At 45.2% G+C, this 27,604-nt stretch overlaps 1 protein-coding gene across 1 annotated transcript; it reads right to left on the bottom strand.

The window, feature by feature from the left end:
- Positions 1-458: 458 nt before the first annotated feature.
- On the bottom strand, positions 459-26,489 carry LOC121671828 (serine/threonine-protein kinase PAK 3-like). Its single transcript, XM_042044053.1, has 15 exons — positions 26,435-26,489; positions 12,686-13,757; positions 12,037-12,074; positions 11,484-11,603; positions 10,739-10,889; positions 10,366-10,429; positions 9,627-9,675; positions 8,529-8,641; positions 7,828-7,945; positions 7,108-7,207; positions 6,485-6,681; positions 5,107-5,244; positions 2,030-3,536; positions 1,267-1,359; positions 459-1,040 (listed from the first exon to the last, which is right to left on the bottom strand). Exons 2-13 carry the CDS (start codon positions 12,957-12,959, stop codon positions 3,396-3,398), a joined length of 1,503 nt encoding a protein of 500 aa, XP_041899987.1. The 5' UTR covers positions 12,960-13,757; positions 26,435-26,489; the 3' UTR covers positions 459-1,040; positions 1,267-1,359; positions 2,030-3,395.
- Between the last annotated feature and the right edge of the window lie 1,115 nt (positions 26,490-27,604).

Genomic DNA, 27,604 nt, shown 5'->3' with positions numbered 1-27,604 from the left:
CTCTCCACAGGAGGGCCAAGCACCGAAGTTTCCCCAGCCAGGCTTTGAAAATTGGTTTGGCTTGTTGACAGCCTTTTGTGTCAGCTCTGCCAGCCTGGACCCCACATTTTAACTTTGCACGGAATAGCAATGATTTTCCTGGTTTTCCTGGCAGATTGCTTTAAGCGCTCTGAATTCCATTTTTAAACCTTCTTAGGTAAAAAAAGGTGCTGTTAGGAGCTTACACTCCGTGGGAGCAACACTCAGGAGGAGGAGTCTGCCAGTCTGGTTTGTGTGTGCATGTGCATGTTGCTCAGTTTGCCATAATTCCTGCTGAATGCCTCTTGTCCTGTTCCCACAGTCTCTCCTGCTCTTACTCACTGACGCTTTCTGGAGTTTTGCTGCAGATTCCCAGAGGCTTGCCAGTATGTTGCCAAAAACATCTGGATAAATGAAAGTCTCTAACTCTGTTTTCGTAGTATTAGGGAGTAGGCATTAGTTTATTCCAGGCTGAGGTGCTCCACCTAGATGCACACGACTTTCAAAACTTTTCACTTATTTATACATTTTTAGCAAAGAAATTACTGTCCATTGGTTCTAAATGACATAATTTTTTGCATCAGTTATTATTCTATCTTCTATTGGTTATTGATTTCTCACTTCTCATGCTAATTAGTCCACATCTCTTAGCCTTTTTATTATCTTTTTTCCCAGACAGAGAGTCTCCAGTACATGTTGAATCATCTTTGTTAGTGTCTTCTTTATCTTCTGGTTACTTCAACATGTCCTTGGAGGGCTATAAATTCTGGATTCCAGGTGTCCAGCTTTTAACTCCCCAGGGCTTTGTTCATTGTTACTTGGGGCAAGTGACATCTGGAATGTGGCACATGACTATAAATTTATGACAAAAACAGGTAGTAAAGCTCATTAATTTCCCTATTCCATCTCTAAGCCCTGTTAGCCCCAAAATTCTTTTTTAGGTCTTGGCAAAAGACTCTTCCTTGTCCTGCAGGTGATGGCTTCTCACAGAAGTGTTCCTTCCTCTCATTGTGGCAGTCATCCTGGAAGTAAGAAAACAACCCAGGCATTTTAATTCCTTTATTTCTAACTCAATTGGTCAGTTCTACTTTTCTGAATTTCTGTCTAGTTTGGGTGTGACATTTTTTAATAAAGGCAAAAAGACCAAACATAACCCCCTAAACTCTTACATTTACTAATCAATAACTCTTGTTAATAAACCAAGTAGAAAAGCAATCTCATGAGTTTCTCTATCAAACTTTTTCTTACCCCTAGTAAAACCACAAATTAAGCTTTAATCTTGGGGAGACATCCTTCCTCCTCCCACAGGCGATGCTCCTTCCTCTTGTCATGTCAAACACCCTGGAAGTTAGAGAAAACAAACCTTCATTCTTAATTTCTTTAATTCCATAAATGCTGTTAAACCCAGCAGTGTTATTTTGATCTTTATGCATTGTTGCCCACTGTGGGTATGCCAAAGTTTCCTTCTGAAGATTGAGGTTTTGATAAGATGTTTGAGCTGTGAGGGGTGATCCTCCAACTGCCCTCAGCATCCCTCAGGTGGCTTTGGAAGTTTAAATCTGTTTTAAGTCAAAAGCAGCAAGTTTCTAGCAGAAAGAGGAACAAACATATGTCATATGTCTCAAACATCCTGCAGAGAAATGAGGGGCATTCTTTGACCTATCTCCCTGTTTTCTTTCCTCGGTGGATGGCAGCTCCTCTTTTGGCTGCCAACAACCTGGAAATCAAAGAGTCTTTATTAATTTTCCCTTCTTTTCAGAAAGGAGAAGAACTAAAGGAAAACAACAAGGTTGAAATCTCTCAACAGCCCAGGCAATTACCCCATCAAGCACAAACATGAATCAGCCCATGCCAACTTTCCAAACACTGAACAGTTGAGAAAGAATTTGGATTTGGCCAAAAGGATGGGCTGTGGACACAGAGCTTGGAAGAAAAACCCTCTAATTTATACTGCACTAAGTGGTCAGATAAATAGATAAGTGTATAGATAATATAGTGTATAACTACTCACCTCCTCCCACAGCTCTGGCAGCAAGCAGAGGAGTCCCTGGGCTCACCTCCCACAGCTGTGCTCACTGCTGCCATCTCGGACTGACCTGAGAGCGGGGCACAGCCTGCAGCTGACACCCGGGTGGCAGCAGGATCCCACTGGAGCTCTCTCTGGACAGCTGCATCAGTCGTGGTGGGCGCAGAGCTTAGAGAGGCCATGGCTTTCTCCCCATCGGGTACTACTGCTCCGTGGACAAGCTGGCAGAGCTTCAGTGCCCTTCCTGCATGCTCTTCTGCATGATCTGATGTGCCACAGCCTGTTTTCCTTCCCTGGATGCTGGCGGTCCCCAGGAGCTTCTTATGGGGCCGGGGAGATGAACACTCGGCCACCATTGCTCCTGAAACATCCAGGTTCCATCAGCCACTGTTGTGCCAGCTGCACACTCCTGCCAGCTCTCTCAGCTTCCCCTGGGGATCCCCTGTTCAGGAAACCAGAGCTGCTCATCTCAGCAGCCATCTGAAAAACCAGGCCTGTTGTGCTTTCCAGGAAATCAGGGATGGTTAATTAATATTTAGCTGCCAGACTCCCAGGAGAGCAGCCTCCTCAGCAGTGACATCAGCACTCTGCTCTCTTCAGCACTTCTTTACGCCTGCACAGATTCAAGGTGGCCAATCCCACCAGGCTGTGCAGTTCGTGACATGGCCACCATTCCCCTCAGGAGCACCCCACTGCCAGTTTGGCTCTGATATGGCATGAATAGTCTGGTCCCAGGAAGAGGCAAGCATCCAGGGCTGGTCTGCTGCTGCTTGCTGCTACAAGCTCCTTCTTCCAGGCTGCGAATGCTGAGGCTGCTCTGTGCTCTGCCAGGGCTCTGCTGGGGCTCCGCACCAGCTGTGGCTGGGCCTGCTCTCACCTCATGTTTCCATTGACAGCTTTGCGTCAGATGGGCCCTTTCAGAGTGCACTGACTGATCTTGTTGCTTTTTCATTTGAGTAAGATTCTCATCCAGGCAAAGAGATCAGTTGTACAAATCCAGTGGTTGAGAGCTGAAACCCTCCAGCGCTACAGCTGAAAGCCCATATCTCCACATGATATTTTGTGTGCCCCACTCTTCATGTGTGTCTGGTTAGAAATGCAAATGTGCTTTCTTCCCCATCTAGGAGTACCATGACTGGGCAAAAACCATCCAGTGGGCTATGTTCCATAGGCAGTGTTGTCTGGAGTTTAGGAATGAAAGAGACCCTTCTCCAATCCCAAACCATACAAACCCCCCCCCATAAATAGGACTTTGCATCTTTAAGAAATGAGTGACAATTAAAAGTGAATGTACGTCTTAATCACAGCATGAGAAGGAAGGGTATCTTCCAATTGATGTTTTGAACAGTTTTTATTCTGAGTGCCACCCATTGCTGGCGCTGGATAAAGAAATTCCATCGCTGTCATGTCTCCTGTCCTCCCTCAACTGTCTGGCTGCAATGATCAGAGGGGTGAGGCTGGAGAGAGGCTTGGCTGAGAGTAAAAATGGATGCTGCCCAAAGGAAAAGAAAACAAATGAACCATGACTTTCCAAACTAATTTCCTCACAGGCTCCAGCACTATTCCTTGAGATACTAGAAAGACGTAGAAATAGGTCTGAGGAAACTATCTGCACCTCCATCTTCATGTCCAGTACATTCCTATCCCATGTCCAGTACCTGGAATACTTGGCCCATAATTATATTAATCAATTTATCAAGGTGTCTCTCCAGCTTGATGCAATATTTGCCCTGCCAAGACTCTGGGAATGCTGCTTGAAGTCCAGGAATTTTCCTCTTTCAAGAAACACAAAATACTGACTTAGGGGTCCTCTTTCTTGTAGACATGGGTTATTTTAGTTGTCAAAAAAGATGAGGACCATAAGCTGTTCTTCAAGAAACTCAAAGACAGCTAAGAAATGTTTATCCCAGTAGGATCTGGGCCCATGTGTTGATCTGAAGACCACTGAGGTTTTCAGCACCAAGACAAGAGCAGGGAAACAAGTAGTGGAGCACTGATGGACTCAGCTCTGGCTTGCTGAGTCCATCAGACTCAGCAAGGGAGAACAGTGTCTACTTTTGCATCCCCTGCACCTCCTGTATATGCTGGCGCCTTCACAGCAGGGACAGCCAAGTGGCATATTCTGCAGCTCCCAATCTGCCACAAAACCTGGCAGCAACCCTGTAGCAGTTCTCATCTGCTCAACTGTGCCAGGCAGCAAAAAGGGCTGTGACAAGTCCCACTCAGCTGTCCCTGTTTTGGTGGCAGAAACCTCTAAAAGTGTGGCTTGGTGTCAGAAACCTCTGAGAGTAAGGTAGGAGGGACAAGCTAAGGCCCCTCTGCTCACAGGGAGCCGCCCAACAACTCCCTCCTTCCCACAGCCAGATCTTGGATCACTTGGCTGGGATGGTTTCATTGGGTTCCTTCACCACCAGCACCATTTCAGGCCTCCACACCTGGGATTATCCTACTGCAGTTCTTTTGCCACCAGGGAAAACTGAACATGCTACCAAAATACAAAACAGGGCCACAGAAATGATCAGAGGACAGAACACTTCTTCTATGAGGAAAGGCTGCAAGACTTGGGATTGGTCAGCCTGGAGAAGGCCCCAGGGAGACTTAATTGAGGTCTTTCAATGCTCCAAGGGGGTTCTAAGAAAGATGGAGATGCATTTTTTAATAGGGTCTGTTAAAAAAAGGAAATGCTTTCAAATCAAAAGAGGGTCCATTCAGATTAAGTCTAAAGAAGAAACAGTTTATGAAGAGAGTGGAGAAACACTGCAGCAGGTTATCCAGAGAGGTCCTAGGTGCCCCATCTCTGGAAACATTCAAGGTCAGGTCACGCTCGGAGCAACCTGATCTGCTTCCAGATGTCCCTGCTCATAATGGGGAAGTTGGACTATGTGACCTTTAAAAGTCTCTTCCAACCCAAACTTTTCTATGATTCTACTCAGTTTTCACTTGAAAAGCATCCAGACTGGACATTAATGTGAGGGGAAGGTCCTCTGATGCCTTTGAGTTTAGCTGACAAGAAAACCAATCCATTGGACAGCTGTTTCACTTGCAGCTGCTTCACATTGTACCTGCAGAAGTTGCTCAGCAGACCATCGAGTATCCTCATCGGTCTGCAAGCAGCAGTTCAGAAAGTCCTGGAACACAACAGACAGTTGCTCAGCATTCTCCAGCTTCGGTATCCCTCTGTTAGCTATGAGATCCAGGGCCTAGAGGAAAAGGAAGCACGAGACTCCACCTGTTTCTTTCATAACTGTTCACATAGACCATATTTTTTAAGCTCCAGCCTTCAGTGGCACTTTCTTCCCTGGCAGAGGGTTAGAGATGATTTTTCTGCACCAGCAAAAAGACCCCACAAAATAGCAGCCACAGCTATTCTGACATGCAAATGATCTTGCCTTGACAGCTAATTTCATGGGCTGACCAAGTTAGTAGGAACTACATGAGCCAAAAGCACATTTTACTACTCTGAGGATTGACTTTACAGGCTTTGCAGGCTTTTTTAAAGAGTGAATTTGCTCTAACTGCATTATTTCCAAGCATTGTTACATACAATTCATCTCTGCAGTGCTCACTGGTCTCTAAAGTACAGCTTACATTAAAAAAAAAGGTTGTCAAATTTTTTGCTCTCTTCCTGATAAAAATGGTAACCAGGATGTCAAAAAGGAAATGCATCCACTTATACCTTGCTTAAAGGAACAGAAACACATGGAAGGAACCCAATCAGACACATTTAGTTACGTGCACAAATATTTTATGATGAAAATGTCTACTCAGACAGACAGGAGCCACTTGCAACTCTGTCTTTCATCAGACTCCAAATTCCCAATCAGCTTCACTTCCATGGTCAAAGAAAAACTTTTAATCATCTAATCGGAAAAAGGAATAATTTCATCTCTATGGTAACTCTCTGCTAATTTTGATACCCAAATAAATGCATTAATGAAGCTAATCACTGTGCTAAAACATACTTTTAGAAAAGGATTTGGTAATGAATAATTAAGGCTTTCCTAGAACCAGAGGCACTTCCTGAAAGGCTCAGGTAAGTAGCTGGCACTGGTGCAAGACTGAAAAGGCTTCTGCACCTGCATGCGTGGTTGAAATGCTTTTCTTTCAAATTCCCCAGCTGGAGAAACTTGCCACTGAAAATTTCTTGTCCTTCTGAGACACAGCTCAAAGAGTTCAAAAAGGGCATGAGAAATTTGAAGCATCGCTGAAGGCCAAAATGGGCCATTTTTTAACTGGAACATGCCACTCCTCTTCTGAGCTTTGGCTACAGTTGATGTAGCCAAAGCTACACCAGATGCTGATGTGTTCCAAGGACAGCTTTTGGTAGATGGGCCTTGGTTGAACTAGTCCAAGCTGAGGTGAATGGGATTTTGTCTCATAGGAGTCAAAACATGAGACAGATTAGAGAGACAGTGGCATCTGCTAGTATTTGCACCTTACCTTGAGAGGAATTTCCTTAGAGTAAGGAGGTTCTCCTTGCAGCATTTCTATCGCCACAATGCCAAGGGACCAAATATCAACTTTGGTCCCATATGCATCCTTATTCACATATTCTGGTGCCATCCAGTGAGCCGTCCCAACTATCGAACTCCGCCGGCTCTGCTCAGAAGTCATCTGAGCACAAAGGCCAAAATCAGCTGAGGAGGAAACCCAGTGTTGTTAAAGCCAGCTTGAATTAAGAAACTAAACCAAAGCATTTTCCACTCTGAGAATGTGGTGTTGAATCTAGCTGGACAAGCAGCTGTGCTCTGTTTCCTCAGGGTGGTAACTGAGGAAATATAGAATTGGTCACTTATAGAAACCTCCACATTTCACTCAGTGGCTTTTATTCACTTGAAGCTTTAGATCTCACTTCCTCCCCTCTGGAAGGGTTACACAAAACCAAAGCCACTCTTGACACCTTGTTTCTCTCAAGACCTCTCTGCACATTGCAGCTGTACTCTTAGCTTGCAGCAGTGGTCCGTGCACTTCCACAGGCACTGCTCTTGGGGAGCTGGTGGTCAGTCTTAAGCAGCTCCACACCCCACATCCCAGGAATGCTGTGCCTGACCAAGAATACCTACCTAGTTTGACAGATCCATCCATTCCAAGAAGAATGTTTTCACTTTTTATATCTCTATGAATCACAAGGTTGGAATGAAGGGAATTTAGTGCTTGCAGGCACTGATAGATAAAAAACAAACAGGAAGGTAAAAATTAATGACCCAATTTCATCACCCAAGAAATGAAATGGCTCAAAAGGACTTCTGCTCTAGCTGAAAGGTGAGTAGTGGCAGAACATGGTGTTGTAAAGACATATTTTTGACAACACCACGCACATGTGCTGCTTCATCAGTAGCAGAGCAGTATCTTTTTAGGTGAAGGCACACTACCTCTCGAAAGAGAAATGGCAATTGTTGTTACATCCTGTCCCCTGCAAACACACAGAATGACTGCTGCTGCAGGGCATGGGCTTTCTCCATCCAGGTGACAAACAATTGTTTGCTGTTAGTTTAAAAGTCTGCTACCAGCATGTTTGCTTTTCAGGCAAGGAGTGCCATACAGACAGGCTCCAGGCAAATGCTCAAAGAGGAGAAGCTGAGAAAAGTAAATAAAATTTAAAAAAAAAGAGACTACCACAACAGTTGTACTGGTAGGCCCTCCACCTAAGATATTCCTGCTTCTCCATATCATCAAAGCAACACAGAAACAAAGCTCTGAACATGAAATCGCTCCTATTCTTACCACCTATCTAGAAGTACCAGCCTGCCCAAACAATCAGAAGAACCAGTGGCATCCCTTACCTCTCGGCAGATGGCTGCCATCTCTCCTTCAGCCATATGGACTTCTTTAATGACACTGCTTAGAGGTCCTCCATCCATGTATTCCATAATTATCCAGAGTTTATCCCCAACGAGGTAGCTGAAAGAAGGAAACCGTGTCATGGAGATGAATGTGTATAGCTAAATTACCTTAGGAAAAACACTACAGTTTATTCCTCTTTCCAGGGCACTTGTAAATGAACAGAGAATAACAGGAAGAGGCATTCTTTCTAGGTGAAACAGTACTTGGAATCTGTGCAGTGAAAATGAGAAAGGCCCATCCATGAAAACTGAGATGTCTTAGAGCAAGAAAGTGAAAAATGCAGGGAAATAATTTCTATGATGAGTTATCAGCACTTATCATAAAACACAGAAAATAGGTTCAACTTAAGAAAAGAAAAACCTGAACCAAGCTGAACCAACAAAACCACATTGAGGTAATGAACTTAGAGGCTGTTGTTTTAGTCAGATAGGGCTGACCCAGGTGTTTCAAAACAGGCTTCCAACAATGCATGCCAGAAAAGATTAATGTAAACAAAATGCACTCTCCTCCCATATTTTGTATACAAATAGATAAATAAAAGAAAAAGCTCAGCTCTCCAGCAGTGACCAAAGGGGTTTTATTAACCTTTGTCTTGCAGTACATGAACGAATATTCATGTGACAATACCAGAACTACTTACCTGTCTAAATAGTTAACAATATTGGGGTGCTTATTGTTCCTTACAACTAGAAGTTCATTGACAATTAGTTCCTTTTGGGGCTGTTTTCTGAGACTGACTTGCTTTATGGCCACCTAAAATGACATTGAAAACCATTAACCTGAGAAGCCTGTTGCACGAGGTCAGAATGAACATGGAGTGAGCGTTTCTGGAATGAGATCAGAATGAACATGGAGTGAGTGTTTCTGGAGTAATGGAGCCCAGCTATGCCAAACTGCCTTGTGATTACCCATCAGAGCTTAGCCACTGACATTATGACAGTCCATGTCTCTGCTAGCTCAGGTGCTAGTTAGGACACATGGCCATAGACATTTTGCCTTGTCAGCTTGGTAAAAATGATCTCTTAAGCTATCAACCCCAAAGCTCTAACAACACTCTCTGCACCTAAATTCTTTGGTGGCCTTAGTTTATCACCACTATTACCATTCACACATGGTTTGCAAGCACAAAGCAGTTTTGTTCCTGTGAAAATATCACAAAATATCTGGGAATCCTTTAGGAATTCTATGGCGTTTGATAATTCTTTCAAATGCAACTGTTGCTCTTGAAGGCATAACAAAGCAAACACAGACAGACATCACGGGTAAAATGCCATCCTAAAAGGATCATTAAAGTTATCCCCCAAAAACACAATCCTACCACTTCCTAGCTTGTTGAATTTTGATTTTGCAACTCTAAAGAACATTCTTGAACAGTTTAAATTTGCAGTTCTTTCCTGGGTTTAAAAATAAACAATCCACTCCATGGCATTTTATGGATAGGCCCTGGGTCCCTTGTAGACCTCTAAGCACAGTTACAAAGCGTAGCACTGCATCGGGATAAGAAGCTACCAGGAAGAATCAGATGTATTCACTGTCAGCCAGAAACGAGCTTTCAGAAACCTTAAGATGTAGCCCCAAAGAGCTGTCCCAAATGGATTGGGCAGGCTGATGCTAGTCTGCGCTTTGGAGGAACAGCCTTTACAGGAAAGATCTCCTGGAGACCCAACGCTCCAGCCACAGCTCACATCGGAGGGGAAACTACTCAAGAGCTGCAAAATCTGGGATTATTGACACTTACCTCTCCTCCTGTGGCAGTATCAGTTGCTGTATAGACCGTTCCGAAACCTCTGGAAACAAACCAGCAGCAAAGAAAGGAAAAGCCATTTAGTTCCTTCCTACAGGTGAAAGCCTGCCCAGACAGGTCTCTGCTGCCTGGAGTGTTTATGAAACACCTGGCATCACCTACTCTTCAGCCAAGAGCACAGCAGCCCACCAGCCCTCTGCCATGGAGGGTGTCCAAAAGAAAACTTCGGTGCAACATGAAGGGCTGGTACAAATCTCAGATATACACACTGGATTTACTTTAGTTCAAAACCCAAGCGGGGGCAGGGGTGGGGCATGGAACATGTCTGCAAAAACTGGAAAGTAACATTTTTCACTCTTTTTCCATGTTGCCTTGCTGAGCCCTCAGAACTCTTATTGCTCTGTTCTCAGATCTCTTATTTGAACCTACCTAGGGCCCCATTACTTTGAGAAAAAATTATTTCTCCTAAGAAAATAGGTAAAGAGGTGCCAAGCACTGGAGGGACAGGAGATCCTCCAGGTCCTGCTCCTTGCTGAAGGCAAGACACTGACTGTATGAAGTTCTTTGATGATACCTTCTGATCACAGTTATAAATACCAATCAGTACTGAGAGACAGAAGGATCTAAACCCAGTGTCTGAACATGTTTGGAGCTTGCCTGACTTCACACTTGATCTTACACCAGCAAAATACCTAGCCTGTGGTTCTGGAGAAGGAGCTGTGGTCAGACTTACCCTTTGGCAATCTTTTCCAATCCAATGTATTTTGTGACGGGGTCTCCCACAGTCACAATGCTCCCTGAAAAGAGCAAAATGAAAGATCACTTCAAAATGGAGATAACACCATCCAGCAGATCAGAAATGCAGCCCCACTTTTTGGGGCTGTGAGCTGAAGTCACTTTGGTAACAACACAGCTCCGTAGCACAGATGGCCTGCACAATGACTGGTTTTCTACAGTCCTCTGAAGAGTTACCTTGACAGGAAACCAGGAAAAGGGAGAAACATTCAGAGGAGACAGATAGAGGGAAAGAACAGATACCAAGGCAAGTGTTCATTGTCTATGAATATTAACACTGCTCTATCAGACAAAAACTGCAGAAGACCTACTCAGTTTCTCTAGACTCTCCTCCTCTATCCTCTTTTGCTCCTGGTAGGTACTGCTAGACAAACTGCTGGTGCTGGAGTTCTCAGGTGTGGGAATGTCTCTCACAGAAGATACCGGTGAGGTGTCAGCTACTATTCCAGAGGATGTGTAGATCTGTGATAAGAAATCAGTTTGCGTCAGAAACATGGCTAGCAGAGATATTTCTCATCAGTATTTCAAGCTTTAGGAAGTGGCCATTAGGAACCATGTTCCAGCCATACAGAGGCCAGCCTTCTCTTGACATATGGCAGGGCTATGCCGGATTCTTCTCACCAAGCTTTGGTCATGTAAAAATTATGGGCATAGTCTAAGCTGTTCATTCATCTACCTCCACAGGACAGTTTCCATAGGTATCCTGCAAGGCTGGGAACTGCACCTTTGGATGATTGGCTGGGCTGATGACAGCCAGCCCGCACTGATACAAAGTAGCTCGCTCTTACACAGGTAGCATTTAAAGACACAACACTACCTCTTATCCAATGCTAAGATAAAGTCATGGCCCTTGTCAGAAGGACAGGAAAATTATGACTAAACTTGAAAATTAAGAGCTGATTTTCCAGGTGACAGTGGCTGGCGGTAGGGGAAGCACTTTGTCTCGGTAAGACACCAGCCTTCCAAATTTCAGCCATGAATGACCAGTGCTGCCTGATCAGAAACAGGAAGCTCTGAATTACATCAAAGACAATGCTGACAAAAGCTGGCCCTTACTGATTCTGGAAGTTCAGGTTCTGGTCCAAAAACAGGTGGAGCTTGGTTGTCTTCCTCCTCCTCCTCATGTTCTTTAGAAACAGAGGGAGCCCAAGCAGCTTCTGATTCTGGTGTTGTTCTCTGTGAACAGAGAGAAGTGTGAGTGACAGGGAGTTACAAATGATTTACAATCTTATTTATATGCATCAATCTCTCTAGCTGTACTAAGGAGAAATCATAAACTTTGATAGAAATGAGATTCTAAGTTGCTAAAACTAAATTAGAATGGGCTAATTAGACAGCACTGCATATTGTTGTGAATTGTATATTCCGCCATAGCTAAAAACAAACAGCAAGCAACCTTCTGTCTGCAAAACCAGACTTTCATCGGCTTAAAAGCTCTTCAAGAGAAAATTACAAAACAGCCAGGGACCCCTTTTTTTGCTGATGCAAAGACACTGACATGGACTTTCTTTCAGGCTACAAGGCTGGCACCTATTGCAGCAGGCAAAGTTCGTGGCTTGCTCCAAAATCCTGAAATGCTTGGAACATCAGAGGTTACTTTGTGACTCACCGAAGCATGGGCTTTTCTGTATCCATGTGTGACTTCACCTGTAATGGGCAGGGAAAAATAAAACAGATATTGTCAGAAAACTCCCTGTTGTGTGGAACCCCACAGAATGAGCCAACCCAAATAAAGAGCATTTTTCTTCCAGTATCGTCGCTATCCCTCCAGTAGCGACAATTCTTTTACATAGCAAGCAAGAAAACAGCACAGTATATTAGGCTATTCTTTTTCTACAGTCATTGTAAAGTCAGACCATCAAATCTTTTAATCACAGAATTTAGAAAATAAGTTGCTTTCCCTCAGTTCTGGAGATAACTGCAGGGTCTTTAGACAGACTTCTCAGAAGTTCTGCCAATCTGCATTTGGAACTCATCTTTGTTGAGCCATCAAACTGAGGAAATTACAGACCCTACTGCCACAGGCCAACTCATGCAGGAAAAGAACCCCTGCAGGTTCAATTGCAAAAGCTGCTCACGCCCCATGGAGAGCTACAGACATCCCCTTTTTGGCTGGAGATGTTGACATGAGCTTTACCAAAGTCCTGGTATCTCAACAGCATTTTGTTTCAAAATCAGCTCAGTTACTAAGGGATAGCATAAAAACTCATTGATACAAAAGCCAAATTGGATGCACCTAGAAAAAACCCTCTGCTTACTGGCTAGGTGAGTCACCAACCAGACTTTGTCTGGGCAAGTATAGAAAGAATAGGCCAATGGAAAAAAATGGCGAACTGCAGCAGAGATTTGCTTGAACATTTTAGCCTCACTGTGCAGCAGTTTTGCAGACTGTGCACTGAAAAAGCAAAAAATGGCACCCCCAGTGCAAAGGGGCAGCCTGTCAGCTGAGAACCCTTGGATCAGGGGTACCCCTTTTCCATCAAGAATGTCAGAGAGGTGCTCTGGACAGTCAGGGTTTCCATGCAACCACATTCCGTTGACAGCAGCATGGCCTGGCAACTTCCTGCTGACATCACAGTAGCAGCCATTCCATGCTTGCAAATCTATGCGTGGCAACAGAATCTTTTAGAAAGCTAATGAAAAAAATGTCCTCACAGTCCATAACCTATTTCTGAAAGGACCCAAAAGTACAACACACCAAACGAGTATGCCCTGTACGCCAATCTGAACACTGAGAAGAAAAAGGACGTGAAGAAACAAAAGTAAACATTTGGTCACTAATGCTTCCAACTAAGAACGCGAATGTTTCTCCCATCTCTGCTAGTTCTAAAAACAAGCAACAAAGGAAAGTCACCTTTTCAGTGACATTTAGGGGACAAAAGGAGAAACGGAATTAATTTCAGGAGTATTCCACAAGGTGGAATGGTTTCAGGTTACTTCTTGCCCACTTCAATGTTGAACTTTGCTCTGAGTACAGAGCCCGACCTCCTTTTTTTGCAGCAAGATGTACCTCCTGACAAAAACCCCCCACGTTTCTGATTGCTAGCTGGTTCTTTGGAACCTTAACATTTGAGAACATCCACGATAGCTGGATTCTGCTCCAGTTTTGTTCTGTTGGAGCTCTGTAGCAGCCTGGCCCACTGCCCCTGGAATGCCCTGTAGATGTCAAGCCCAAAGAAAGTGGGTTTAGGATAGTCAAAATCTGCAGCCTCACAGATCTTTACCAAGATCCCATGTTAACTTGCAAGATGAGTTGCAAACATTTTGGTCAGCTGCTTCGTGCCCAGAATGGCTGGAGAGCCACAGCTGTTTCCATGGCAAGCAATAGCCCTGCAGAAAACAGGAACAGCAGGTAAAGGGAAAGAGAATTCCCCCTTTGATGATTACTACTTAAAAAGCCTTGGAGTTCAAATAGTGAGGATTCTTTCAAATCTTCCTATGGAATACAGGGATAAAAGCTATGGAGTCACTTGCCCTTTATCCTGAAAATTCAGTAGAGTAAAAGAGCAGGGCCCAGAACGCTGGTGCTGTTGAAGCCCTTTGAGTGGATGTTTCACAGCTGATGATCTTTATTACCGAAGGCCTGGGCCCTAGGGTATATCACCGTGTCCTGCAGCCATAGGGAGGAGGAGGAGAGAAGATCCAGCAGGCAGGAATTGTGCAGCAAGATTGATTTATTTAATTATTTTACAAAATCTTTTATAGACTTTTTTCTTCATAGTCTAATTGGACAAAGGATCAGCCACCCCTTGGGGTGATTGGCTAAAATCCTAAATGTCCATTATCAAAATATTTTTCTACTATACCATAAACAAGACTTTTCAAGGTTGCAGGTGGCTTAGTTGTTTACATTCCCTGCTACCTCTTCTGTGAGAGAGAAAAGTCTCTCATGGACTTAGAAAATAGCAAGAAAATCCTTGCTAGCAGCACTTTTGTATCTACAGATCTTGATCAATTGTACTATTGGGAATTACTGTGCTCTTTGGAATAACTGTACTATTTTGAAGGCTGCTGTGATTTCAAGTCATATGTCTTACTCTACAGCTGTGAAATGAGAGTGGAAAATGTCCGTTTGAATGGGAAGTGAGCTCAGTTTTGTAAAAACAAGGATCAGGAATTAGTGCACTAAGGATTCCTGCGCTGGGCTCTCCCTGGATTGCCTTGTGCTCAAAGAAAGTCAGCATAGTAGCTCTTATTAGAATCATTATTTTATGTAGTGAAGAACCACTTCCAAACTCCCTTAAGAATCATTTGTAAAGGACTTGGAGGATCTCAGACAGCCTATGCTTAGTGATACCTCTCATCCCCTATTTTATGTAATGGTAAACGCTCTCTAATAACTTCATATCTGTTTTATGTTGTGATGCCCCAAACTGCCCCCAGCACTCGAGGTGAGGCTGCCCCAGTGCAGAGCACAGTGGGACAATCCCCTCCCTTGCCTGGCTGGTGATGCTGTGCCTGATGCACTCCAGGACACGGCTGGCCCTCCTGGATGCCAGAGCACTGCTGATTCACGTTTAACTTGCCATCAACCAAGACCCCCAGGTCCTTTTCCACAGTGCTTCTCTCCAGCCTCTCATTCCCCAATTTGTCCATACATCCAGGGTTGTCCCATACCAGAAGTGGAATCTAGCACTTGTCTTTGTTAAACTTCAGACATTTTGTTTTTAAATGTTTTCTTCATTGTTTTGTTTTGATTTGTTTTGTTTTGCTGGGGGGAGAGTTTTGTTGTTTTTTTTATTTGTTTGTTTTTCACAGGAAAGAGGACCTGGTCTTCCAGGATTCTCAGCCTTTCAAGACTGACACGTGAAATAATAACATCTATTAGCTACAGCACTTCCAACACTTTGGTCTTGACTATATTTCAGTTCTGCCATTTACATTCTGCTTTCCCAAACAATCCATACAGGTTCACTCAGGACTGCCTGTCAGAGACTGAAATATTACAATTTATGACTTAAACATTTTCTTGAAGGACTTTTAAAACTGTATTACAAAAGCTGCAGAGAAGACTACCGAACCCTGAATGAGGCCCTGACTGAGGCCTGACACTGCTCGCTGATGAACATAAGATAAAGTAACAACTCAGGGCTGGGGACATTCACAAAGCACAGGCTTAACACCTCCAAGGTGGAGACCACAGCCCCAGGGCCATCAGCTGCCAGGCTGGCACAGACTCCCTGCACCAAAGGGGGGAGGGAGGAGATGCTTTGGGTGCGTGCTGGAAACGCCTCTGGTGAGAGGCGCAGTGACCGCCCATCCTCCCCTGTGCAGAGGAGCCCAGCTGAGGGACCCTCACCCAGGGGGGGAAGCTCATCCACAGCAGAAGGGGTGACATGGCCCATCACAGGGGCCCCCCAAAGGGGTCCCCAGACCCTGCACCAGAGATGAGGCAACAGAGCCTCAGTGTTGCAAGGGACAGTGTGTCAAGCCAGCCCCTGCAAGAGGAGGCACGTGGCCATTCCCACCTGGCCCACAGCGTACATTAATCCACGGGATTCTGCACTCTCTGGTGTGTGGTGTGGTGGCGAGTAGCGGCGTGGCCACGGCGGCGACAGGAGACCCTCACCACCAGCAGACCAGATGGAGGGGAGCAACGAGACCTTGTTGGGACCCTCGGATGGGTGATTTGCTTCCACCTAACCCCTGTCACCTCTCCCTGTCCCCCCATCCCCCACACACACTTCTTTTTTTCATTTCTTTCTTTCTTTATTTTCTCTTCCTTTCTCTTTGCCTCTTTTACTATTAAATAAAATACATCCATTTTTTGGCATCAACATCTAGCCTCATTTGGTTTTAATCTCATTTCTGGGAATATTTTGAAACTTCTAAATTCTTTCTGGTTTATGCACAGAGACTTAGCTTGCTTTGCTTTTCTGGGTTTAAACCGGATCATAACACTGCCAGGCAGCACCAATAAAGGTTATTGGACAGTTCCTGTGACTGCAGTTCAGTGCCATGTAGAGTAATCCCTGCATGTCATTTGTAAACCACCTGGGGATCCTTTGAGTTGAAAAGCAGGGTGTGAATTGAAAATATTTATTTTTGTTACTATTACTGTAAACAGACTGGGGTATCCATGGTAACATTCACTCTGTCAAAACCTAGACGAGCAGTTATTTTAATATTGTCCCTTTACTTTTCCATGTGTAGAAGACTTTACATGTTTTCAGAAAGTCTGTTTTTATCAAAGACTGCATCAAATTACACCAAATACCCATCCAGTCTGCCACTCTCCAACATACAGGCTAGAGGAAATTGTGAAAGAATAGGCACCTGTAACAGACATTGTTGTTGCCTCAGTTCCTAACACAATTAAATTTTACAGGAGCAGAAATGAATTTAGACTTCAGGCACCTGTGTGCTTTTGTAAAACCTGTCACTGAACAAAATTAGGATCTTGAATTCTTATCTTTTAGGAACTGTCTCAGGTGCTCTAAATCAGCTGACAACCTGACTTGAATATTAAAAACAAAAATACAGCCCTACCGGGTTAGACCAAAGGTTCATTGAACTCTGTGTCCTATATCCAGCTCTGTATTGTATCTCCATCCCCACCCAAAACCAGATGATAACAAAATGCTAAAGAGGCTAAAAATTATCAAGAAGAAGCTGGGCTGTGGTGATACTAGAGGTCCAGTTAGTCAGGGTATTAAATAGGCTGGTGTTTGGATATACTGTGATACCAGATTTTGATTTGAGAGCTGCCATTAAGCCTCCAAACCCTGCTGCAGCCCACTAGACAGAGAGGTAAGTGGAGACTCAGCTTGATTATCAACCTAATTATCAACCAAACAATGTCACCAATGATTAAAAGAGATCAAACCCTCAAAGCGGGAAACTGGAGATCATAGCCATCTCTTTTGAGGTTCAGCTGAATGTGACCTGAGGTTTGGCTGGGCCCTTGGCTTGGCTTTATTCAGAAAAATTTCCTGTCAATGGAGCAAACTAAAATGAGCAAGATAAGCAAATGAAAAAGCCCCAACAAAACCCAAAGAAAGAACCTGTGGAGTCAGAAACAGTCATGTAAATATTCCAGAGTAACAACAACAACAAAAGATCTAAATTCCTCACAGAAATGCAGAGGGTCAGAAGATGGACACCTGGTAATATCAAGGATTGACCCACTCCCAGAGACAGTGGGCAGTACCTCATACCTGCATTGGGCTGGTGAGCACATTAATGCTCAGCCCAGCAGCAGGCTACTCCCAGCCGTCCACTCTGTGGCTTAGCTGGCAGGGAGGATCACTGTCTTAAACATGGCCATAAACTGTGTATGCTCCTGCTTTCCAGTGACTACACATGGTTAAGGATACACATTAAAAGTGACCTGAAGAGCTGAGGTTTCTAAACACAAAGCATTCCTACTCTCACGTTTCCCACCTTGCAAAGCACACACAGAGCTCATTCCTGTTGATCCGACAAAACCCAGCTAACAGCCTTATTAATTTCCTTGCTGATTCCAAGTAAACCTTCTGCTGCAATGACTCCACGTGACAGGTTTGAAACCGGGCATAAAAAGCTTGCTTTTTACTGTAAAAAAGCACTATTCTCAAACAAGAAAAATATACTTCTTTTTCTTTTTATTTTCTGGGGTGGTGTGTGTGGGCGTGTGGGAAGGTGGGTGGACAGCGAATGTGACCGTTTCATTGCTGCAGGAAATAAAAGGTTGTAATATGCGAGACTCCCAACACCGCCATTACTTGAACTCGCTTCCAGGACACAGGTGGAGCCTTGGATACACTTCAGTCCAAGCTCTTTGCATCGTCGAAGCTGGACTTCTGCCCTGGTTCCTCGTCCAGGCTTCTCTTTGTTGAACCGATATCCCAGCTACAAGCACTGCCAACGAGACTTTCCGACTACCAAAGTTTTACCACCACCCTGCACAGACCTACCGCGGCCACCACCTCACTATAAGCCAACGCAGGGAATTCTTCATCATTCCCCTGCACGCAAAACACTAAAATCTTTTCGGTTTGCCGGATGCTCCCCGTCCTCCACCTTCCCGCGGAGCTTCAGCACCGCGGACAGCGGAGGACAGCGAGGGGGTCCCGGTGGGGTCCCGGTGGGGTCCCGGCGCCCGCCCGCCCCAGGGCGCGCCCCGGCCGGGCCAGGACCCAGCTGGCGAAGCCTGTTAGCAAACTGCAGCCCCATGTCCCATTTCTCCTTTGTGTCTGGAAAAAATCCTCTCCTTTCCCAAGCAGTTCTGTTCCTCAGTGCTCACTGCTTTGCTCTCCTCTTGCTCCCTTACAAAGACATCCAGAAGTACTGCAAAGCTGACTTAACAAGCTGTGAATGGGAATTTCCCTCTGCAATTGTTCCAATTCTTTGGTGTTGTCTCCGTGGCTCTACCTGTCTTGATTTTCCGCGCAGGAAAGTCAGTTTCAGCACAAAGTAGCAAGTTAGATTGAAAATGCCTCACTCTCCAGGGATGTCACTTAAACAGGAAGGACCTTCCATAAGCACGAGAAGAAGGGACTGGAAATGAAAAGTATTAGCCTTCCTTGTAGAACAACCTTGTCTCCCCATTTTCATCAGTTTCCATGTGTGGGAAAGTTCTACATAAATATTCATTTGAAAAAAGAGGATATGTAAAATTGAAGGAATAAAAGTATTAGTGATGTAGAGCACTGTAGGATTGAAATACAGGCACAAAATTTTAAGAAATACAATGGAATTTGATGGCCCAACACGAAGACAAATTAGACACAGGCACTGTATTTGCATTTTTATCTGTATGATTCTATCTATGTGTGGTTTTTATTTCCTTATGGCATCAGCAGCAGGCTCAAAATATGGGATTTCCACACAGTCCCTCCAGGTATCTACTGACCCCTCCTACACAGACCCTGCTCAAACAGCCAAAGAATAACATAAAATTTGTTCCCAATCTGGACCACCTCAGACTTTAAGCAGGCACATGACAAATACTCCGTTTTGATGAATCACCAGCTAACAGCCACCTTACAATCATGAGGCCAATGTAACAGCAGGTAGTGTAATGACAATACTAGCACAGATGATTGACTCTGCTCCATTCCTGGCTCATCCAACAAAACAATGGGCTTCTCCCAGAGATGCCAGGTGAGGTGAGGCTGGGGCTCCCTAACAGGAAGCAGGAAGGATTTTGAACAAAGAACTGGTTTTAACCATAGTCAGAGGGTTAGAAGACCAAAAGAAAGGAGAGGATGTGCTGCAGAACTCTTTTTTGCTTTTCTAAGTGTAAACGCCTAACACTTCCAAGCCTGCACGTGACTGATTTTAGATGCTTTCCTTGCTCACCCACAATCCACCTGAGAATATTGACCACAATTCAGAAGCAGCTGCCACCCACGGAATGAGGTGAGAGAGCAATATGCTTTCTTATGGAAATAAGCACAAAAATGGCTTCGCCGCCTGTGTTCACATACAGGCAAAGTGTGGCTGAAGTCTGTAGAATTACAGAGGGTCGCTCTCATTGCACTGCTCTGCAAGAGGCTCTGAAAAGGGAAATGGAAACCACTGGAGCAACAGTCACAAACGTAGCGTACAGTTCTGCACGTTTGCAGGGAAAAACTCAGACTTGCCTGTATTCCAGTAGCTTTAAGCTGCATGGTGGTGAATCTGAATCAGAACAAATTGCAGAAACCTTTCCAAGGCTTTCACACTGGCAGTTTCTCAACAGCTTTGTCACTGCTGGTACCCAAAGCAGTGAGCTTGGGTATGCCCATATGGGCTGGAACAGCAGCTCTGGATAGCAGGGAGGGAATTCTCATGGCAATAATGTGATACTCGTTTGGCAAACTGTACATATATGAGAAAAGTGGATGTCAGCTAGCCAATGTAATTTTTTAAGAATTTAAGATTTCAGGATAACTTATGCCTTGATTTTGTTTGAAAGCAGAAGACCAAGAAGAGGCATCTCTTGGTGTTTTTACTCCTAAAAAAAAGCTAGAAGCAACACAGGAATGACATGGCTTTTAAACATATAATCTACAACAAACTGCAAATGCAAGTCTGTGCTTAGGAGAAAAATGCACTAGGTTGAGCCTTTACAGCATAAGAAAGCAAGAGCATCTTGGAAAATAACACAACGATAATTAGAAAATAAATATATCTCACAGTTCAAGGAGTCTAGTGCTGATTTGCTATAAATAGAAGGAAATTTTGATCTATAGTAGTGCATGTTCTGTTACTCAGCTTTAGTCAGAGTTGGAAGAGAGAGAATTAGGACTTCTAATCTTCCTTTGTAACCCTTTTGAAAGGTTTTTCATAAAGGAACTACTGAGCATCTAACAGAATCTCAAGGAGACCATGTCCTAACTACAGTTTTGGAAAACAATGTTTCAGTAGCAACCATGAGTTATCCTGACATGTTTTTTGTTCTGGAAACCAGCTGCTTCGTGAAGTTCCTGGAAATCCCAGGGAGGGTGGGCCAAAATAATGACATTTTAATGAAAGAATTATAAATGTGGGATTCCCGTGGCCCCACAGGCTCCCCTGCCCTTAATTCCCATGCAGCACAGCCTGAGATGGAAAAGCTGTGCCATCTTGTGCCAGCTATACACAGCAGTTTTTGTTAGGAAGTTTTTCACAGATGTAATCTGGAACAGGTCATAGCAAGCCAGGCCAGTCTTAAACCCCTTGAATCATCCTCCTGGATTAAAAAAAATGGGCTCTTTACATGTGACAACCTGGAAGGCCTGTGCTTTTGCATGTCAGCTGAAAGCTGTATGTGAGATATTTACCTTTGCCTAGTGGAGTACTGTACCACACAGGATAGATGTCCTAAGGGCAACAGTCTCCTCCTCAGGCCAGAATCTGTTCCTGCTCCTAATCCTATCTGCTTCCTGCTCTCACCTTGCCTTAGGAAGTTCTCAGCTTTCTGCTGGGTCTTTCGCACAAACCAAACGAAAGCCACCCTGCAAAGACTTCTGACCTGCACGATGGCATCAAGCTCCAACAATCCTACAACAGTTTCCAATGCCAGGGGCCAACACAGCAACTGTTTCCTGCCGAATTCGCAGAATAGGGAACTGGCAGATCAACTTCCCAGGCCTTTCACTCCAACTTGCTCTTTGACACTGACACCTTGTGACCAACTGTGCATATGACACCACACCTGCTCTGATGGAGATGGGACCCTCATTTCAAGGGGATGCTCATTCCATGTTTTATCCCCTTCTTTTTTTCCTGTAGGATCAGTGGATCTCTTCACAGGCCAAAGGATCAGAGTAAACATAAATTAAGACCAGAGACAAATCCACTCAGGCACTGAAGTGTAAACAGACAATGCTGGGAAATCTGTATTTCCATCTGTTTCTACCCCTCAAAACAACCCCAAAATGAAACCAGTGTTCCCAGTGACTGCACAGCACCATTAGCACAACTGCTCCTCCACACGTCTCTCACCAGCACCTTCACTGAGAAAAACACAGTTCCTCCTCTTCTGCTTGCTTAAGATGCATCCTTCAATACTTGCCTCTAAAAGCCAGCAATTTGAGCCAGCAATGCACTGAACTTCACCATGCTTAATTGTCCTTTACAGGAGGCAGGACATTCTGTCATCTGAACAAAAAAGCGAAAAATGATTTTTGAAAATGTAAGGTACTTTAGTAGTCACTATCAAGGTTCTGTTACATGCAAGCTATCTGCACTCCATAGGGCTGACACCAGTAAGACTTGGTTTGCACACAGAAAGCACTAGAATGTGACTTTGCTGAAAGTTCTGAAGCTTATTCCATGTTCATTTACCAATAAACTTCATTGAAGTGTTCTATAAGTATATATTTCATCTGAAGGAAAAAAAAAATAGATCTAAACTACAGTTTAGATATGAACTCCACTTACAGAGCTGTATTGGATTGGTGGTCATCCAAATTTCAGATGTAACTTCACAGACACCTGAAGCAATCTCATTACCCATGGGTTCTTACAATGTAGAACTCTAAGGAAAATACTGTAAGGGTCAGAATTTAGGCCACTTACCTCAGTGAGTACATACTTTCCTACATGTTCTCTGCTATTCTTGGCACCAACTTACAAATCACTGAACTGCCACACCTATACCAGTAAATGAGGCATGTCTGGGATACTCCTAGGCACTCAGGCCAACCAATGTGGACATGCTTACCTATGCTAATAAATTCTCTCATTCTCCAAGCAGGCTGGCTGCACGCAAACAGCTTCCAAGAACGTGCCAGCTCCAGAAGAATGTTCCAAAGTCCTTGGAAGTGCTCTGCTTAGCACAGGCCAGCATTGTGCCAGCCAGCATCTCAGTTTATTGAGAGTAAGTAATCATATTCCTTTGCCTGGGCACTGGTTAACTTACTATCACAAATGCTGCCCAAATCCTCCCAGCAGGGAGAGTCCGAATACACTTGATATGCCAGAAGGACGAAATGCTATCCAGAGGGATCCCTTTACTTTGCTCTGGTGAGGCTTCTCCTAAAATATTGTGTCCAGCTCTGGAATCCTGCTCCTTTCTTGAAGCACAAGAAAGACATGGACCTGTTGCAGCAACTCCAGAGTAGGGCAACAGGAATGATGAGAGGACTAAAACATCTCTCCTCTGAAGAAAGGCTGAGAGAGTTGGAATTTTTCAGCCTGGAGAAGTCTCCAGGGACACTTATTGCAGCCTTTTAACATATGAAGGAGTCTTGTAAGAAAGATGGAGAGAGAATTTTTACCAAGGCTGGTAGCGACAGAACAAGGGGCACCAGAGAACCAAGAACTAAGAAGCAGGCCCCTGAAAAAAAAAGAAAAGGCAAAAAAAAAAAAAGCCATCCAGATAGACACTCAAAATCATTGCAGCAAAACAAGAGAGTAATACAGGAATCAATAGTATTTATATTACTGTGACTTACCAGATTTCATTAACTTGCAAGAATTTAGTAGCATTGAAGTGGAACATTTTCATATGGAACTTTCTATGGTCTTCATACAATGATGACTGAACATTATTGAATGGTATTTTAAAATAAGCATCATAATACAGGAATCACCCACTGAGCAAAAAATGATGAGTTCTACAAGTGTCTCTCTTGCTCTAAATTGTTTTTAGATTTGGGTGAAATGCAAATCAGGATGGATATTTTACGCATTGTTTTGAGGTTCACTGAAGTGATTTACATGAAGATTATGTGCAAGGCAACACACATCATGTAAAATTTAGCTATTATGCAAACAAGATAACTGAAGTTCATAAGAAAACTACCAGAAAAATCATTTAAAACACCTGTGACACTGTGCCATTTCAAACCTTACATTTTTACCTCAATTTACACTTTGAGTTCGTGCTGCGAGTTCGTCGTTGTCCCAGCTGCCTGCCTGTGTCGACTCACAAACCGTGAAAGGCCAAGTAGGTCCAAATTTACTTTTGAGATTGTAATATGTTTTAATAGCAGAAGTTAGACCCATGTAGCTTAGTCTGACATGCCTTAAAATTTTCAGGATTTTTGTGAACAAACATTGGCTTTTTCTTTTTTGATATTTAGTGCTGAATATGCATCTTCTAAGACCAACAGCTGTACCCCACAGAATGTACAGAATGATGTACAGTATTACTAGTGTCTAGGCCACCTTTTGAAGCAGAAAATACAGTGTGCTACAAAGAGAGATTTCTACAGTCCACTACTTGATGATGTTGGAGAACACAGGTACAACCTGTGAAGGCTTTAAGGTAGCCATTGGCAACTTAAACCAACAGGAAATACACTTACTGAATGTTCCTGAGAAAAAGGATATTTAAGAACTACAATAGTTTGCTTGTTCCTGAGGATGCAGGTCTGCCAATAATGATGTTAACACCTTATGAGGTTATGAAAACACAGTGTGCACAAAATGCAACCCACTTTCAAATAACCAGAGTGCACTAATACCTGTATTTTTCTGCAGCACAACAGATGCTATCAGGTATCTGCGAGGCCTCATGCTTTCCAGGCCCTCCAGTGTGTCTTGGGATGAGGGATTTGTATGGCCAATTTCTAACAATCAGACAAGCTGCAAGAGACCTGTGCCATTCACTTTTCCATGCATCTAACCCATAGATGACCCTATACTAGGCTGTGTTCCACCTATCTTCTGCCTAGAGACTCTGCTGGCAAAGAGAAGAGTGTTCCTGTTATTAATTTACATAAGGAACGAGCACTTGGCAAAAGGCAGCAGTGCTCTTACCAGTAGTGCTTAGCCTAGAGGATTTTCAGCTTCATATGGTCAGTCCCACAGGTAAGCAGGCCTTCAGAATGCAGGAAGGAATCCTTTGGAAGAGCTGCACAGCTGGCACGCTCTTCCAAGTGCGCAGTGTATTTCACAATTGCATGGAGCTTGCACCCCAGCTGGTCTGTGATGAATCACGCGTCTGCTTGGTGCGCCATTTGCGACTCCATACTCGCTGTGCCATCCTGTGCAACCCTAATCTAGGAAGACAGGCACAGCCCTGCAGGTTTGAGGACAGACCAGACCATGGTCTTTTGCCAAGGCCCTGTTTGTCTAGTGAGACGTGCCTAAGATCCATCTGGGCTACCGATGTTGTAACTCCCCACACAATGAACTGGCAATTCAGCAAATCTCTCAGTCAGGCTGTCCTTGGCTGAGCAGGGATCACAGGGGTTCTTCCTTCCAGGCTTTTCTCTGCAGTCCAAATAAGTAATAATAAACCCACCTTCCCTATATTTGTACTATTTGCACTTTCTTTCCACTGTCTGGCAGGATGTTGGTACTTGGCACCTTTGATTGCCTAGCAAATTTTCTGATCTCCTTTTTCAATTGGTTAACCTATTTAGACAGAAACCACAATAACCATAAAACTCATCAGGAAAGAAAAAGCATTTAATCCAGTATTTCACACTCCAACAGACAAAAGCAATACTGATACCACTTCCCCATTTTACATGCTCACTTTTTCTGCAAGCTATTTTAACCATTTTTGCAATGGCCTGGACAATGCCACGAAGTATGAGGCCTGACAGTACTCCTCTACCTTGACAGACCACTGTCAGTTAGAAAATCTCCAATAAATCTGAAAAATATGGATTACAATAGCCACTATCTCTCTTATAAACTTGGAGGACAAAGACAGTAAATATTTCGCACACCAAAATGATATTCAAATCAAGGGTTGTGTTAAAAAGTGAACAAGACTCTAAATAAAAGCCTTCCATACTCTTAATTTTTCCCACTGAGAACATGGAGTGCCCAATCTGATTATGTGTATCATCAAATTACTGAATATCAGTGTTAACCAAACTAATATTTATATCTATACCAAAACCAGGCAGGATCAGGATCACAATTTTGGCAGGATCCAGACGGCTTTAACTTTGTTCAGATCAGGTCTCACTCATTCTAGTGGTATGCCAAGTAAGTTAAAAAACTGCTCCTGTATCAGCTGCTGTATTTTCAAGATAACTTGTCCGGCAGCTGAGTTGAGGAAAGGCACTGACTTCCAGGCTATAACTTAAGAACGCAGAACACAGCAGGCCTTTAATGTGGTTTTTGTTCAACCTACAGACCACTTGCAAATGTCAAACGGCAACTGATGGAACAGTAGCCTTTCAGAGCAATGCAATGTCTTAAACCTCTAAAATTGTGGCGTTTATATTTTAAGCTTGCCTTTCAAAACCTTGAAGACATTTATCATAAACTACTGCTACTCTTTTGCAGTGTAACTGCCGCACACTGAACTCGGCAGTGCTTTATACTTACAACTTACCTATTCTAGAGTCAAAAGTTTTGTAAAAACTAAAATAATTGTTCCATGAGCCTACGAGCAGCTGCAATTTGCCCAAGTGTGGCGCCAGACTGGCAATTCTAGCACCAAAAGCCGAGGTTTTGGCACCATCCAGCTGCATCTTAGACGTTCACAAGATAAAGCATCTGGATAACCATCGACAGAAATTGCGTCGTGACACCTTCCCGTGCAATCACGGCGCTACCGAGGGGCTCGCTGCGCCGCACCCTCCCTGGCCCCTGTGGGAGCCCCCAGGCGCAACGGCTCCATGCCACCCTTCCCGTCCGCGGCAATTTACCTAAATCCCACTCTCACAATGTAAGAATCTAAGAAGCCCCAGCACTGCCCTCACGGCGCCCCCGCCCCCCCGCGGGAAAGCCCCGCCCCGCCGCACGCGGCGCGCCCTCACAGGCTGCCGCGAGCCGCCGGCCCCGCCCACCAACGCCGGCCCGCCAATCCCAAAGGGCGATGTGGCTTCACGCGCTCGGGGCGGGGCCGCCGCGTCCCTCCCGCCTCCCGCCCCCGCCCCCGGCCCTGGAGCGGCCGCGCGCTCCACGCGTGGCAGCCCGCGGTTGGCGGCGGCGCGGCGGCCAATGGCGGGGCGGCACCTCAGAGCAGCCGGGCCGTTCTGTGCGCGGCGGTGCTGCCGCTTTTCCCCGCCGCTCCGGCTGGTAGCGCCCGTGTCACGCCGCGGCGCCGCGGCCGCTGCCGCCGGGGGTCCCCGGGGGCGCCGCGGGTTCCGCGAAACCCACGCACCCCGCGCCGGAGGCCCTCGTGACGATTGTTGATTGGCGGCCGCGCCAAGCACGTGTTGGGGTGGCAGCCAATCAGCGGGCGCGGCGTGCCTCGGGGGGCGGGGCGGCGGCCAGAGCGCAGCGCAGGGAGCGGACGGGCCGGGCCGGGCTGGGAGAAGCCGCGCGGTGAGGATGCGCGGGCTGTGGGTGCTGGTGCTGCTGCTGGGGCTGGCTCAGATCGCCCTCCTGGCGCGGGGCGCGGCGGCACACGAGGAGGAGGAGGAGGAGGATGGCGACGGAGGTGAGCGCGGGCAGGGGCCGGGCCGGGCCGGGCCGGCGGCTTATGCTGGGTCACCCCGCGGGAGGCGGCGGCGCGGCCCCGGCTCTGTGCGCTGCGGGGAGCCCGGGCTGGCGGGGCCCTGCTGGGGCTGGGATGCTCCTCGCAGGCCTCTGCGCAGGGCGATGAGCCTGCCCCGTGAAGGCGCTGAGGTCTGCGCGAGCCGCTTGTCCCGGCGCTGCTCGTCTGTCCTGCGCCGTGGGGCGGCTCTGCCTCGCCTCTCCCAAGCGCGAAGTTAACAGCAAGCTAACAATTAGCCGTGTTGGCAATCCCCGGCTTTTAGATCGCCAGGAAATTTGCGACTTCGTTATTCCGACTCATGTCGGACAGATTGCGATTCGTTATCCGGAGGGGGTCTCTTCATCAGGGACGGTGGTGATAAGACGAGGAGTAATGG

The sequence above is a fragment of the Corvus kubaryi genome, unplaced genomic scaffold (assembly GCF_017639235.1).
Source record: "Corvus kubaryi isolate FWS band 111438036 unplaced genomic scaffold, C.kubaryi_AGA036_p1.0 37398, whole genome shotgun sequence".
NCBI classification, from domain to species: Eukaryota; Metazoa; Chordata; class Aves; order Passeriformes; family Corvidae; genus Corvus; species Corvus kubaryi.
This window is presented reverse-complemented; position numbering and strand designations above follow the sequence as displayed.

What these genes read in the sequence shown, in the direction of transcription:
- LOC121671828 (XM_042044053.1), bottom strand. Translation starts at nt 12,959, where the DNA reads ATGTGGTTGCATGGAAACCCTGACTGTCCAGAGCACCTCTCTGACATT. An exon ending in ATTGTTAACTATTTAGACAG is followed by an intron (nt 7,946 to 8,528) that starts GTAAGTAGTTCT and finishes TCCTTCTTTCAG; the next exon opens with CTACCTCGTTGGGGATAAAC. An exon ending in CTGCTGAGCAACTTCTGCAG is followed by an intron (nt 3,537 to 5,106) that starts GTACAATGTGAA and finishes TCCTTTGGGCAG; the next exon opens with CATCCATTTTTACTCTCAGC.